The sequence below is a fragment of the Camelina sativa genome, chromosome 14 (genome assembly GCF_000633955.1).
Source record: "Camelina sativa cultivar DH55 chromosome 14, Cs, whole genome shotgun sequence".
Classification (NCBI taxonomy): domain Eukaryota; kingdom Viridiplantae; phylum Streptophyta; class Magnoliopsida; order Brassicales; family Brassicaceae; genus Camelina; species Camelina sativa.
In genome coordinates, this window is record NC_025698.1 from 2,592,004 (window position 1) to 2,606,565 (window position 14,562).

General features: G+C 38.4%; 6 protein-coding genes across 9 annotated transcripts in view; 4 read left to right on the forward strand and 2 right to left on the reverse strand.

Moving 5' to 3' along the window:
* Positions 1-687, forward strand: part of LOC104739173 (myb-related protein Myb4-like) — a 2,125-nt gene extending 1,438 nt beyond the window's left edge. The window contains exon 3 of the mRNA XM_010459442.2: positions 24-687. Coding sequence (XP_010457744.1) covers positions 24-582 — 559 coding nt within the window. The 3' untranslated portion in view covers positions 583-687. The remainder of the gene's footprint in view (positions 1-23) is intronic.
* Positions 2,311-3,663, reverse strand: LOC104739174 (rho-N domain-containing protein 1, chloroplastic-like; the record flags this gene model as incomplete). Its single annotated transcript, XM_010459444.2, is given in 2 exon segments — positions 2,311-3,129; positions 3,518-3,663. Coding segments are annotated over 2 exon segments (865 nt in total), but the record flags the coding sequence as incomplete, so codon positions are not given.
* LOC104739175 lies at positions 3,828-6,136 on the reverse strand. The gene is made up of 5 exons (XM_010459445.2): positions 5,998-6,136; positions 5,286-5,461; positions 4,469-4,652; positions 4,237-4,343; positions 3,828-4,140 (listed from the first exon to the last, which is right to left on the reverse strand). The coding sequence occupies exons 1-5, from the start codon at positions 6,067-6,069 to the stop codon at positions 4,059-4,061; spliced, it is 621 nt and encodes a 206-aa protein (XP_010457747.1). The 5' UTR covers positions 6,070-6,136; the 3' UTR covers positions 3,828-4,058.
* Positions 6,344-8,422, forward strand: LOC104739176 (target of Myb protein 1). Of its 2 annotated transcripts, XM_010459446.2 has the most exons (4): positions 6,344-6,502; positions 6,790-7,292; positions 7,400-7,681; positions 7,816-8,193. In XM_010459446.2, the coding sequence occupies exons 2-4, from the start codon at positions 6,807-6,809 to the stop codon at positions 8,191-8,193; spliced, it is 1,146 nt and encodes a 381-aa protein (XP_010457748.1). In that variant the 5' UTR covers positions 6,344-6,502; positions 6,790-6,806. The 2 variants fall into 2 exon arrangements, with proteins under 2 accessions (XP_010457748.1, XP_019090778.1); XM_019235233.1 differs by lacking the exon at positions 6,344-6,502 and having other exon boundaries at positions 6,807-7,292; positions 7,816-8,422.
* Positions 9,617-10,079, forward strand: LOC109128854 (CLAVATA3/ESR (CLE)-related protein 3-like). The gene has a single exon (XM_019235973.1). It carries the CDS (start codon positions 9,660-9,662, stop codon positions 9,912-9,914), a length of 255 nt encoding a protein of 84 aa, XP_019091518.1. The 5' UTR covers positions 9,617-9,659; the 3' UTR covers positions 9,915-10,079.
* Positions 10,626-14,547, forward strand: LOC104739179 (transcription factor GTE4). 3 transcript variants are annotated; one of them, XM_010459449.1, is made up of 6 exons: positions 10,626-10,752; positions 10,874-13,339; positions 13,438-13,486; positions 13,572-13,682; positions 13,780-13,862; positions 14,090-14,547. In XM_010459449.1, exons 2-5 carry the CDS (start codon positions 11,213-11,215, stop codon positions 13,824-13,826), a joined length of 2,334 nt encoding a protein of 777 aa, XP_010457751.1. In that variant the 5' UTR covers positions 10,626-10,752; positions 10,874-11,212; the 3' UTR covers positions 13,827-13,862; positions 14,090-14,547. The 3 variants fall into 3 exon arrangements, with proteins under 3 accessions (XP_010457751.1, XP_010457752.1, XP_019091617.1); XM_010459450.2 differs by having other exon boundaries at positions 10,632-10,752; positions 11,029-13,339; XM_019236072.1 differs by having other exon boundaries at positions 10,632-13,339.

Here is a 14,562-nt window from a genome sequence, read left to right on the forward strand (position 1 = left end):
TTTTTTTTTTTTTTTTTGGTAAGATGGTCTGCGATAGCTGCCAAATTGCCAGGACGAACAGACAATGAAATTAAAAATGTTTGGCACACTCATTTGAAGAAAAGACTCCACCAGAATCAAGATGAAGATAACAAGGAAACTGTCGTTACTGCTACTACAGATGTAAAGAGGCCAACCTCTCCGGAACAGCAACAACGATCTACAGATGCAAAGAGGCCAACCTCTCCGGAACAACAACAACAATCTAGCAGTAGTGCTGACGTTTCAGCGGTTACAACATCCGGAAACAATAACGATCACATGTCCAATAATAACAGCAAAGACTCTGCGACGTCATCAAAAGATGTTCCTGCATTGATAGATGAGAGCTTTTGGTCAGAAGTCGTATCCATGGATTACAACATTTCAGGAGATGATCATGAGAAGAACGAGATAAAGATAGAGAACTGGGAGGGCTCGTTAGATAGAAGTGACAAGGGTTATAACTACTCGAAATTGTATAACCATGACATGGAGTTTTGGTTTGACCACCTCACTACTAGTCCTATAGTTGGAGAAATCTCCGACATTTCTGACTTTTGATTTTTTTTTTTTCCTTTTTCATTTTGTAGTTGAGAGTTCAGGACGTATATCTTCTTGCTTCGTGACGCACATGAATAAAAAAAAAGTCCCTTACGTTTTCTTATACCAGTCCTCTGTTTATCATGTGTATCGTTTGAAAATTTTGATCTTAAGGTATTTGGTTGATTAAAAGTTATGATATAATTACTATAGGATATATTCTGAAATCATTTTCGTACATTATAAAGCTTAACGTATATTATGATTGTTTGTGTTTCATTTGACGTCTTATGATCATTGTTTTTTAATATAAAGAGGTTTATCTTATGTTTGTCTTTGTCTTTTAATAAACATCTTTTTATAATTATAAATTTAAAATCTTTGGTGATGTCTTGTACTGTAACTAAAACATGTTTAGTGGATGGCTAAATTAAAGAAAGCCTATAATATTGTTGTTTTAATAGTCGGATACTTTTAAAAGCATATTCCCTTTTTTCTGTGCACATTTTAAATTCTTCTGGTTTCACTATCAGTAATGGCAAACTGACAAAAAAAAAAAGATTGATTAATCAAGGTCCACTTTCTCGTAACATACTTATACATGCATAACATACTCAGTGATTTCTAAACACAAAAGCTGAATTGCACATTAATAAAACTCAAAACGAGATAACCTAAAAAATTATTACCAAAGAAGCACCATTGATATTATCGATGATCCAGCGATGACTCCACTATAGATTTATATCACCACCATCAACTAAACTAAATGGAAAACTTTGGTTCTTCGACACATAAAACCAATGAGAAAAGCATGAAATGATTAAAACGTGGTTGACAAGTGACAACTAAATGGAAAAATCAACCAGAGAATAGTGATGATATTTCTCAATTTATCACTTTATCAGTAACTCTGGCGAGGTCCCGGACCTACCTCGGATGAGCCAAATCCAGTTCACTTTTTTGACATAGCATGGCCGACTAATAGAGTAAGTTTCTGAGCCACAGAAACGTTTTTTACAATACTCTAATACCATTTCTGATGAGCTTCAACAATATGCAACTACACCTTGTGAGTCTCAAAGCATTTGTGCTACTTCTCAAGAATTTGGAGCTACTAAGAGAGATTTGAGTCGACCATATATATCATAGAATGTTAAAACAACAAATATCAACCGGTTTGTAATAGATTTTTGAAAATCCATGACTGAACACCAAGTAATGCCTCGCGAAAACTGAGTTGACAAAAGATTAAATCCTAGTAAACCAAGCAGTACTATTTCAAACAAACAAAAAACAGAAAAATAACTCATTTCAAGTGGTGCATACTAGAGCAGGGTTCATCTGTATTTGAGTCTCTTTCACTGTCAAATCAGCTGGAATTACTACGAAGCAACTCCACCAGGTCGGCTTTCTTCATCTTTGAAACCCCTTTTAGTCCCCGTGACTTTGCTATGCCTCTCAGTTCCATCAGCTTCAGTTTACTCAAGTCTTCCACGGATTCCTCCTCGGCTTCTTCCTCAGCTTCATCACTATCTTCGTCAGCATCATCGAGAGACTCTTCATCATCTGATAACACATCCAAAATAACATCATCATCATCTGATAACACCTCTTGAGTAACATCATCATCATCCTCCTCCTCTTGAAAAAATGATGATGACTCTGGCTTCTGCTCTGATTCTGATGCAAGCATAGTTGTCACAGGTTCAGGTTCTAACTCATTTTCAGGTTCATGCTCATACTCAGGCTCCTTCTCATGCTCATTCACAGGCTCATTCTCAGGCTCACCATGCGACTCCACTGTATCCTTCTTCTGGGTCCAAGTTACGCTGTAACTTGATTCCTGATCAAAAGTTGCCTCGCTAGAGTAAGCTGGCGGTGATTTAGATCTTGGTACTGGCGACTTTCTTCTGAAGCTTGATGTTGGTCTGGAAAAGGATGATGAATTATAATCTTTGTTCGCTGAATTGGCAAGATTTCCATTGCGATCCTGTTTGTCGACAGTATCTCCATGCACATCTCCCTGGCTGCTAAATTTGCTAACTTGCTTCTTGCTCTGCTCTCCCGAGTGCTTCCTTAGTAACTTAAGAAGGGAGTCGACAGTTTCACTTTCTTTCCCCTGCCCTTTAGAAGATTCTTCAATCTTTTTTTCTTCTTTCTTTGCAGCAGCACGAGCTCGAAGCTGAGCTTGAACCTTCCTGAAAAGCTCCACAATCTCTTTCTCTCTTGGTCCAGGGGATGAGGTAGCTTGGAATTTGGGGGAGTTAGATAGAGAGAGTAAAGGTCCATTTCTTGAAGACAACATGTCAGAGTTTTCGATATCAAAATCGTCTCTCCCTTCGTTTTGCCTGTTGCCTCCACGGGAACCATGCTTATTAAGTCTTGAGAAATCAGGATTTCTCCTATATCCGCCAGAACTAGCTCGGCACACAAAAGAACTAGTACTGCGGATAGATTTCAGACGCCCATTCTTGTGATCCAGACAGGAAGACCAAGGTAGTATGGCAAGCGTTCTTCTTGAAACAGCAGAGTTAGAGAAGCAACGGCTGTCTGAAAGTGTACAACCTGTGTTTTTACCAAGCAAATATACCTCAAAAAGTAAGCTTAAAAATACCAACAAATAAGTAAACAGAAGCATGTAAACAGTCCACACACGAATAAGCCGAAGTATATTATATATTATACTCTCAGAAACATTTCATCGAACAACTGGTGGACAACAAAACAAAAATCATATTTTCTTAACACACCGCCGTTTCCGCCTATAGTGACTAATGCATAAAACAGTGAGTGCTCAATGAGAATTTAAAGAAGAACCCAGCAACAATCTTCCCAGCAAACATATAGAGAAGGCTTAACTAAATTATCAACGACAATTATACATATACATAAAAACAAAATTAACAACGACATGTTAGAGAAAGAGCGAGAGAGAGAGAGGATAGTGAAGTACCAGGGAAGTAATCACAATTCAAATGGAAAGTTCCCGACATCGCCATGAACAGACTTCGGCGAAAAGAAGATAGATTTATGCTTCTTCTTGCATTGCCCTTTTCCTTCTCGACCCTCTCTTTGTCTTCTCTGTAACAACAAACTCTAATTCTTAATATTGGGCTTTTTTATGGGCTTTGGACAACTTCCGAAAAATAAAACCGAAGCGATTGTCATAACTGAAAACTAATTCGACCTAATTTCCCGGTCACGATTCTACCAAACCGAAATCAATTTCATATTATTTTATTTTCGGTACAGTCTTGTTTAGCTCGGTTTACAACCGTGGTTCGGATTCTCTAAAGAAAATGGTTGTTCATAGAGGATAAAGCCACCATGAATGAACCTTTTTCCTCAACACTCAAAACAGTATCCGTATTAAGATTAGAACCAAGGGGGGCCAACATTTGCCACAAACATCTCCCAATGAAATCTACATTGGAGTTTAGAAAACTGAAACAAAGAGACAGTGAAATGTGGTGCGAGATGTTTCCTTGTTATTATTACGCCTTGTGGTCTTTTGCCATTTCATCCACATCAAGTTCTACCGCCAGGATTGGAGAATCCTCTTCCATGGCAAATTCACTGTTCAGACCAAACAGGGTTTATTTCTCTATCTCAGTAAGAAAAGAATAAGAGAAAGATTAAAAGCTGATAGGAGATGATAACCTCTTCTCTTACCTGTTACTTACTGGACCATGATCCACAGCTGTCCTCAGACAATATATAGCTCTTCCTACTATGTCCGTCATTGAAATCGGACCAAATGTTCGACTATCATATGCTTCCTACTCAAACGTACCAAAAGTATACAGAGTTTCAGTTTCTCTTGTGTAACGCATCATTGCAAGAGCGCTACATAGATAACTGTAAGGGAGCCGGACTTTTGCAAGTGTGTCGTGTTATGGTGTACCTTAGATTTCACCTCTTGGTTCTCAGCTACAACCCAGCACTGATCCTTTTCAAGAACAAAAGGCTCCTCTTTTGCATCACTAGAAACCATTTCAGATCCTTCTAAAGCTGCCAATCTTCTGACTATATACTTATTTGTTTCATTCGGGTCCTTCAAGACAACAGCATCCCCAATGAATACGTACCTAGACAAAACCACAAAAGTCAGATGGGCATCACTCATATGTAATAACCATGCACAGGATTAGATAAGGCTTGAGAACTTGGGGGGATTCAGCTGATGTTTAGATACATCAAAAAGCTGAAATGCAAAATTCACATTTTCAATGGACTCATCGGTGCCAACCTAATCAATTCCGTCCAATCAAAGTAGGTAGACTGACATACATACGCCCACTATTTATCAGAGGATTCAGAGCAAAACAACAAAAATCTATTTCTTTTGTGACTCAAGATCAAGGAAACTGAGAAACTTAGCTCTCCTCACAAAAATCGTACTCTTGTCTACAGTTGTGACTTCAAATACAAACTCCAATGTCAATCCTAGATTCCTTATGCCTACTTACAACCTCGAAATGCGCGAAAGTCAATAAAAATAATCTAAAAACCCCTAGTAAGATATAGCTAATGGAAATTTAGAAGCAAAGAAAGAAAACACAAATAATCTAAAGTTCATGACTTTATCCCATTCAGATAACTAGCAGTCCAGCAGTGCAACTACAGAGTACAGAGTCACATTTCATGAAACACGAAGCGGTAACTTCAAGGTTTATGTAAGTGAAACTCAAAAGACAAACCCTTAACGCCAAGAAAGATACCTTGTATCAACAACTGGTAGCTTACGGACAAGTAGCGTGTTTTCATTTGATCCCATGGTTGGGGCCATCTCTTGTCCTTTATTGGAGTTGTGTAAGTAGGTTATCTTTCCATAAAATAGATTCTTCACGACTACACCAAAGAGTTCCCGGTCACTGAGCTTCTCTCTAGTATGTTTCTGAACAGACAGAGTAACCCACAAGGATGGTAAATAAAAGAGATTATACATGCACACTTACAACTCAATGAACTGAAAGAAACGGCTTGAGCCTTGAGGTGCAGCAGAAGATAAAGCAGAGGACTATAACAATCATGAAGGTTTTTTTTAAGGTCACTGGATTTAAACGTAAACTGATCATATTAAAGAAATGATCCCTTAGCATAAAGTATTTCCCTTTTCTTTTTCTTTTTTAACATCAAAGTGAGCTCTTTTATTATAGTTACAATCACCAACGAAAAGCATAACTATTTTGTTTGCATAGCTCGAAAGAAGCAAAATTTCTTGAACAATGGCGCTTTATGGAAGCAATTCCCTTAAGATAAATCAAAATTGGAAGGAAAAATAAAATCAGAAACCCTAGTCAATTTAATCAAATCCAAAACCAATTTTTTATAAATTACACAGAGAGAGTAAGAAAGTTCAAAATCCATAAATCCTGTAAGGCAAATGCAACCTGAGTCACAGAGTGATAGAAGAGAGTTATAAGAAAGAACCTTGAGGCTGAGAGTGAGAGAGTACTCGAGCTTGTGAGCCATGTATCGGACCCAATTCGTGATGGAGGCCATCGTTAAATGCTAATGACTTTAATCGGAATGGACTCCTTCGCCGCCGTGGTCGAACTAGTGTTTTATGGGTTCGTCGGTCATAAAACTCTCGTGATTTCCAAATATTGTAAAAAAGAGTCTAAACTTTTAAAGAATGTTCAAATTAGCCTCGCAACTATTTTTTACTGTTCGAATTTTCATCCTGAATTAAGTAATTGATCACATTAACCCCAACAAGAAAAGTCCTGACAAGAAGTTCGAGTTAGCTTCGTCAACATGCCACGTGTTCATCTTCTCTTTTTCTAACACTCTCTCTCTGTTTCCCTGCTGAACATTTCGTTCCTACAGATTTGCAGATTGAAGCTTAAATAATCAAAGACAAAATATCAAACACATACAACAACTTGCGAAGAAAAACTTTGACTTGGATCATCTGTTGGAAACTTCATCTCAGGTTCTCACTTTTTCATTGATTCAATTTTCAATTTATATTTTCTTCTCTAGTGTCAAGGATCATCACTTCTGATAGATCATAGATCTAATTTATTTGTAATTTTTTTTTTTTTTTTGCCTTCCCTGATCTTTGCTCGTTAGATTTGGAAATAATTGGTTGATTCATCTTGATTCAGAGTTTACGATTGCGTGCTGTTTAAATATTAGACTCGAAACCGAATCGGAAATCAAATTAGGGTTTTTTTAGGGCTTCGTGAAATTAGAGAATTTTTGGGGTTAATTGTGTAGGTGGGGATCACAAGAGTATGGACAAATTGAAGATAGCGGAATGGGGAGAGAAGCTGAAGACTGGTGGAGCTCAGATGAGCAGAATGGTTAGTGAGAAAGTGAAAGACATGCTTCAAGCTCCGACCTTGGAATCGAAGATGGTTGATGAAGCTACTTTAGAGACGTTGGAGGAGCCCAACTGGGGAATGAACATGAGGATTTGTGCTCAGATTAACAACGACGAGTTTAACGGCACCGAGATTGTTAGAGCTATCAAGAGGAAGATCTCAGGTAGGAGCCCTGTGAGCCAAAGGCTGAGCCTTGAGCTTCTGGAAGCTTGTGCTATGAACTGCGAGAAGGTTTTCTCTGAAGTTGCTTCTGAGAAGGTTCTTGATGAGATGGTTTGGTTAGTCAAGAACGGTGAAGCTGATCCTGAGAACAGGAAGCGAGCTTTTCAGCTTATTAGAGCTTGGGGACAATCCCAAGATCTTACTTATCTTCCTGTTTTTCATCAGACTTATATGGTACTAAAATCTCTCCTGAATCTGATTTGCTTATCATGCAAAAGACGTTTTTTTGTTATTTTGTGTCATTCTCTGTTTTTCTTATTCCTCTTTGTGGTTTCTCTTAGAGCTTAGAAGGCGTGAACAGTTTAAACGCTCGTGGTGAAGAGAACTCAATGCCGGGACAAACCTCTCTGGAGTCTCTTATGCAACGGCCTGTTCCAGTTCCTCCACCTGGTAGCTATCCGGTTCCTAATCAAGAACAGGCTCGTGGGGATGATGAAGGTATTGATTATAACTTTGGGAACTTATCGATAGAGGATAAGAAAGAACAGATTGAGATTACAAGGAACAGCCTCGAGTTACTCTCTAGCATGTTGAATACTGAAGGGAAGCCTAATCACACAGAGGTAACCTTTTGCATTGTCTGCTCATTAAGCTTTATAAAAAAACATTACTCTTTTTCAGCTATGTGTGTTTTGAGTATTCATTGATACTATTACTGGTCAAAAGTAAGTAATGAGGTTATATGTTACGGTTACAGGACGATCTAACGGTAAGCCTGATGGAGAAATGTAAGCAATGTCAGCCGTTAATTCAAATGATCATAGAGAGCACAACAGACGACGAGGGAGTCCTTTTCGAGGCTCTGCATCTGAATGATGAGCTCCAACGCGTTCTATCTAGTTACAAGAAGCCTGATGAAACCGAGAAGAAAGCCTCCGTGGTGGAACAAGAATCATCAGGAAGCAAAGATGCTGGTCCGAAACCAACAGAGGAAGAACAGCAACCTGTAAAGAAAACGGGTGACGGGGATGACACAAAACATTCAGAATCATCAGGCTCCTCCGACAAACCCGTCAAAGAGGATAAGCAGGTGAAAATAGAACTCGGGCTTTCGAGTGATGAAGATGAGAAATGAGCAGTTCTGTGTTTTGTCTTTCTTCCGACATGGATATCAGAATGTTGCGAAGATTTGTTCTTGATGGTTGTTGCTTTTAAATTATAACAATGGATTCCCACTAGCAGTGTGGAACCGTTTTAGCTTCGTTTCTCGCTTTGTGTTATAAACTGGTTTTTGTAGACATTTTTAAACCTTAGGTGAATCTTCACCCGAAACAGTTATACGAGGTGTTTTGGTCTGCATGCTACTTGCTTATATGTGTTTATGACTTGTGAGGTTAGTATCTAACTTCCCTGCTGGGTGATATAACTGGCTTGATATATTCACCTCATTATCATATTAACTCGCTTGAAATGATAGAATAGAGTCTAACATTCTTCTTGAAACATGCTAATTTTGAAGATGGACCCGGAAATGGTACAGTGGCATAAGATTACATGATATAATCATATAAGTAATTTTGTAACTTAGTTTAGTGCATATAGACGATTTGTTTCACTGCAACAAAAATTAGTTAATTCATGAAACGTCACCACTTTGACGTGCTTTATTCTTTTCGTCTATTGATGCTTCTATAATCAGCTTCTTGTGTCGTCGACATGCTCTACCAATTGAAGTGGACGTGGCCGTAACCACTTACGCTATTATACATCAAATAAAACTATATAATATGTCTTGGTGGACTTATATATTCATCGTTTAAGGTTATAGATTGGTTCTTTATCCAAAAAAGGTTATAGATTGGTCTCCACCACCTTTTCTATGCATACATTCCCAACTCTGAAAACGTCATGCGTCTGTCTTCATTGGTTATCCATTTCACTCCATCAACCAAAAAGCTAAAGAGATTTTGACATTTTGCTACATATCCTTTATAAATGATTTTGTAGTTACTATACATTTGGGTTCTATGGAATTACTATAAAACTCCAGTTGCTTTTGATTTGTTATATATTTTATGGAAAGACCTATGGTGGGAGTAAAAATGGCATGGATATGAATTGCAATTTCTTCTATTTTTCCTCACAGCTATATTAATCAGATGCTTGCTCTTTGTTTGGTGGTAAGTTATGTTTTTGTGTGTTTTTACTTTTTAGAAAATTAAAGAAATTAAACCTTACGTCACTACGTTCGCCATTAAAATATAGGCATCTATGGAAAGGTATACGTTATACCCCCAAAACATGACAAATATCATATAATGCAAACGCAAATAAGTGATGATGACCTTGCAAGTGTTACTTAGAGAAATATATAATACATGACATATTGAGGATCAAATGAATTTAGGGATGTATAGGGGAAGCTATATTATATCTGACTAGATTTCAACTTAAATATAGATTGGTGAATGAACACTCAGTAAGGCTTTAGCTTCCTATATAAACCATTGATGTTGAGGGTATATGGAGATCAACCTTTAAACTTCAAAGACTTTATATTTAGCTTATTACCTTCAAGATTTAAGAGGAAGTCACTTATATATGGTAAGTCTCAAGTTATGGGTTTGTTTGGTGTTGCTAATTCTATTACTCAAATTAACCTCGGTGCACCACTATCGAGGTTTGGTTGCGGAAGAGAGTTTTCCTGGTCGAGTCCGTTTGGAACAGATTAGACGAGAGCTTTTTGAGAGGTTAAAAGAGGTGAAGGTGAGATCAGAAGGCGAAGAGACGATCCTTGGAAATACTCTTGATTCGAAGCGACTTAGTCCTGGCGGTCCTGACCCGAGGCATCACTGACCTAGAAGAATGTATAACTATGTAATGCCATTTTTGAGAGAAAGGTTCAATAAGATTAAAAACCTTTTAACTTAATCCTAATGGTGTAATGTATTCGAGCTCTAATCTTCAAATAAGAAAGATGCGTCACCTAAAACAGCTTGCTAGCTCGACATATGTAACGTATTATGATAAACATTATATATCAAACATGAAATTAACAACACAGAACTGTGAGATACATACTTTGTTTTCCCATGACTATATATAGAGCTGCATGCTGGCAACACAATTTATTGTATTCAGTTGCATAGTCCGCTAGCTAGCTAGTATATTACACATAATTTGGAAGAGAGAAAAATATGCATGGTCGAACTCCATCATCGTAACTAATAACTATTACCAAATTATCTCACGCTCAAACTTTTAACATTTCAGGAAAGAATATTATGATTTTTATCAAATTTATTAAAAAATATACTGTATGTTGTCCTAATTTTAGCAAATAGTCTTTAATCTATTAATATCTCCTTCACTTAAATATCTCTCATAAATTATGGATATATAATTATATATACATGGGAATTAATGTTTTGGGGAAAATGGTACTATTATTTAAATATTATCTTAAGCAAGATTTTATTGTTGTTGTTGAGAAGTATATTTATTTATTTTAATTTGATTATTATAGATACTATCATATTTGGGAAATTGATTTGGTTTGTTATTAGGCCCAAACCTAAAAAAAGCTATCGGGTCGAGTAAACGAGCCGAAAAAATCTAACGCTGGGTTGCTTCTTCTTCTCCTTCTTCTTCTTCCTCGCTCTTGCGGCGCCTTCTCTCTCCCAAGCTCGCTGAGGTAAAAAAGCTTCATCCAATTTCTCCTTTCTCCAGATCAATTCTTGCTTTCCCTTACCTTTCTACTGGTTCCGTTTCCTGAAGAAAGTTTTCTCCCTTTTTCTTTTTCTTTTTTCCCAAAGGTTTGGTTCGTGTCGATCTCAAAGCTCTGAGATTCGAATGACCTAATTGTCTCTGTTCTTCTTATCCTGGGAATTTTGAATCGTATATAGTCGGCATCTACTTGCTGCGTCAAATTTGATTCAGAAACCCTAATTTCGTGGGCCTTGTTGTGCAGTCTCACAAATTTGCACACTCTCTCGGAATCGTTCTGGAAATTAGGGTTTCACGGTGGAAGATTTGATTTCGGCTGATTTGTGGGCTTTCTGACAGTATTAATCGGGACAAGTGAAGAAAAAAAAGGCATCAATCAATTTAGGGCAAAATTAAGAGCGTGAAATTAGGGTTTCTGAAGTATATGTATGGCGTCGGAGCCTGTTAACGGAGGAGAAGGAATCGATGGAGCTAGAGAGAAGCAAATCATTAAAGTTTATAAGAGGAAAGGCAAAGGTCAAAGAAAACAGTCGCCCTTCTTTGCCATCGAGAAACCAGAGGGGAATTTAGAAAACGACAATGATAACAATGATTTGAATCCTCCTGAAACTCTAGCTCCAGAGTCCGTGGATCCTATAGTCTTGGTGAAGGATTCTGTCCAAGAGGGGGCTAATTCTCAGGAAGACAATGCGGCTGGTATAGCCAAAAACTCAACTCAAGCACGTTCAGACAGCCTGCCTGGTGATGAAGTCATTGACAAGCCTCTTGTGGAAGCTTTTTCTCATGCCCAACCTCAGGATGATGCCACGGATAAGAACGTTCCTTTGGGTCAGGATGATGTTGTGAACACTATTGTAGGCGACAAGTCTGTAGATGCACCCTCTGAAAGCCACAAAGCACAAGATGATGTCAATACAGTGGTTGTTGATGAAAACTCTATCAAGGAACCTCCTAAAAGCCTTGCCCAAGAAGAAGATGGTACTACTGTGATCGTTGACAAGAACCCTATTGAAGTACCTTCTCATTCCCTATCAGTGGAAGATGTCAATACACTTGTTGTTGATAAGAATCCCATTGAAGTGTCTTCTGAGGAATATGTCCACGTGGTAGATGCAGATAATCTGATAAAAGAAGCTCACCCTGAAAATCTTGTTGAAAGAGATGCCACTGATGCCCAACAGCCCGCAGGCCTTACCTCTGATTCTGCTCACGCTACTGCTGCTGGAAGCATGCCTATGGAGGAGGACGCAGATGGTCGTATTAGGATACATGTAGCTTCCACAACGAAGCAACAGAAAGAGGAGATCAGGAAGAAGCTTGAGGATCAGCTTAACGTGGTCAGAGGTATGGTAAAGAAGATAGAGGATAAAGAGGGTGAGATTGGTGCATACAATGATTCTCGTGTTTTGATTAACACTGCTATTAATAATGGTGGAGGAAGGATTCTCTCTGGGTTTGCCTCAGCTGGACTTCCTCGTGAGGTCATCAGAGCACCAAGGCCTGTAAATCAACTAAGCATATCAGTGTTGGAGAATACTCAGGGAGTCCATGAGCATGTGGAGAAAGAGAAAAGAACGCCCAAGGCAAATCAGTTTTATAGAACTTCAGAATTTTTACTTGGTGACAAGTTACCACCTGCGGAGAGTAACAAGAAATCAAAATCAAGTGCGAAGAAGCACGGAGGAGATGCTGGGCATGGGTTTAGTGCAGGGTCTAAAGTTTTCAAGCATTGCAGTGCTCTTCTTGAAAGGCTGATGAAACATAAGCATGGTTGGGTGTTTAATGCTCCAGTAGACGTGAAGGGTCTAGGTTTGCATGATTACTTCACCATTATCGAGCACCCTATGGATTTGGGAACTATAAAGTCTGCGTTAACAAAAAATATGTACAAGTCACCAAGAGAATTTGCAGATGATGTTAGACTTACTTTCCACAATGCCATGACTTACAACCCACCAGGACAAGATGTTCATGTCATGGCGGAAACACTATTACAGATCTTTGAGGAAAGATGGGCTGTAATAGAGGCAGACTACAATCGCGAAATGAGATTTGTCACTGGTTATGAAATGAATCTTCCAACTCATACAATGAGGTCTAGACTTGGTCCTACAATGCCGCCACCACCGATTAATGTGAGGAATACGATAGACAGAGCAGACTGGAGTAATCGCCAACCAACTACAACACCTGGAAGAACACCAACTAGTGCAACACCTTCTGGAAGGACACCTGCTCTGAAGAAGCCAAAGGCCAACGAACCAAATAAAAGAGATATGACATATGAGGAGAAGCAGAAGCTAAGTGGCCACTTGCAAAACTTGCCTCCAGATAAACTAGATGCAATTGTACAAATTGTTAACAAGAGGAATACTGCTGTGAAGCTACGGGATGAAGAAATTGAGGTTGATATTGATAGTGTTGATCCAGAGACCTTGTGGGAGTTGGACAGATTTGTAACCAACTACAAAAAGGGCTTGAGCAAGAAAAAGAGAAAAGCTGAGCTAGCTATTCAAGCTAGAGCAGAAGCCGAGAGGAATAGCCAACAACAGATGGTAGTTATCCTGAGAATTTTACTCCTTTTGTTATTTGCTTTTCTTGTTTTACTTGAAATTGTATGCTCATATTTGTTTGTTTTTCCTCTTGATTGCAGGCTCCAGCACCAGCGGCACATGAGTTTTCTAGGGAGGGTGGCAACACAGGTAATTTTGCCGGGCTCTTATATATAGATATATAACTTCCCTCTCTTTGGTATGAACAACTTAGGGATAATAATTCTTACCGCAGCTAAAAAGACACTTCCTACACCATTACCTTCGCAAGTGGAGAAGCAAAACAATGAGACAAGCAGATCAAGTAGTTCAAGCAGCTCTTCCAGTGGTTCCAGCTCTTCTAGTGGTACATGCTGCTCTCTGAGTTATCTAACATGTCCTCTGATATATTGCTAATGTGAAAAAAATTTATTACTAAACCCCTCTCTGTGTTGGGCGTGCAGATTCGGACAGTGACAGCTCTTCGTCATCTGGATCAGATCGGACCTAGAGTCTAGTGTACAAGAGGGTTGATGTTGACAAATATGTAAGTTCATCGCTATCATTCACTGTTAATCTAAATAACATATGTGTTGTCAACAACATCTTCCTTATATCCATTTTGGCATGTTGAATGTTGCTGGTCAATATCCTGGGTAGTTTGTTATATATATATATATATATATATGCTGATAGTTGGTGCTGCCTTGAAACATACATAGGGATCTCTAGTTGTATATGTAATCGGGGTGATGGTTTTTATGGTGGAAACAGGGCGTTGGAAAGATGGAGGTAGAGTAGAAGAGGATTTGGGAGGTGAAGGAAGGATGATGACCGTACAGGCTTGGGGGCAGAGAAATATTAGAGAGTGGATGGGTTTGGTTTTTTTATCTTTGATGGGAGGAAAAGATTGTATCATATTCATCATATCACTGTTAGCGTAAAAAAGAAGAAGAAAAGTCTATTATTCTTATTTTTTTTTTTTTTTGGGTTGACGTAGTAGGATAATGGCTGTGTTTGTCTACTTTAGATGTAACCGTAGGGGTTGGGTTGGGTTTGGTGTCTCACTTTGTATATCTCTGCCTCTCACACTCTCTCTCGGTCTTTTGTTTTTAGCGGGTTTAGTTGGTTTGACTGCTTGATCAATTTAGTTAGGTGCTTTTGAATCAAAGATTCTGGATTCTTAAAAACTTGTAGTATTGTAAGCTTGTGAGTTTGTGACCCCTTTGTTAGCTTTGTTTTCTCCT

Excerpts from the sequence above, each read along its gene's own strand:
- LOC104739175 (XM_010459445.2), bottom strand. The coding sequence starts at position 6,069 with ATGGCCTCCATCACGAATTGGGTCCGATACATGGCTCACAAGCTCGAG. Across the intron at positions 4,344-4,468 it reads ACCAAGAGGTGAAATCTAAG|GAAGCATATGATAGTCGAAC; the intron begins GTACACCATAAC and ends ACGTTTGAGTAG. Across the intron at positions 4,141-4,236 it reads CATGGTCCAGTAAGTAACAG|TGAATTTGCCATGGAAGAGG; the intron begins GTAAGAGAAGAG and ends TGGTCTGAACAG.
- LOC104739176 (XM_010459446.2), top strand. The coding sequence starts at position 6,807 with ATGGACAAATTGAAGATAGCGGAATGGGGAGAGAAGCTGAAGACTGGT. Across the intron at positions 7,293-7,399 it reads TTTTTCATCAGACTTATATG|AGCTTAGAAGGCGTGAACAG; the intron begins GTACTAAAATCT and ends GGTTTCTCTTAG. Across the intron at positions 7,682-7,815 it reads GGAAGCCTAATCACACAGAG|GACGATCTAACGGTAAGCCT; the intron begins GTAACCTTTTGC and ends TTACGGTTACAG.
- LOC109128854 (XM_019235973.1), top strand. The coding sequence starts at position 9,660 with ATGGTAAGTCTCAAGTTATGGGTTTGTTTGGTGTTGCTAATTCTATTA.
- LOC104739179 (XM_010459449.1), top strand. The coding sequence starts at position 11,213 with ATGGCGTCGGAGCCTGTTAACGGAGGAGAAGGAATCGATGGAGCTAGA. Across the intron at positions 13,340-13,437 it reads GGAATAGCCAACAACAGATG|GCTCCAGCACCAGCGGCACA; the intron begins GTAGTTATCCTG and ends TCTTGATTGCAG. Across the intron at positions 13,487-13,571 it reads TAGGGAGGGTGGCAACACAG|CTAAAAAGACACTTCCTACA; the intron begins GTAATTTTGCCG and ends TTCTTACCGCAG.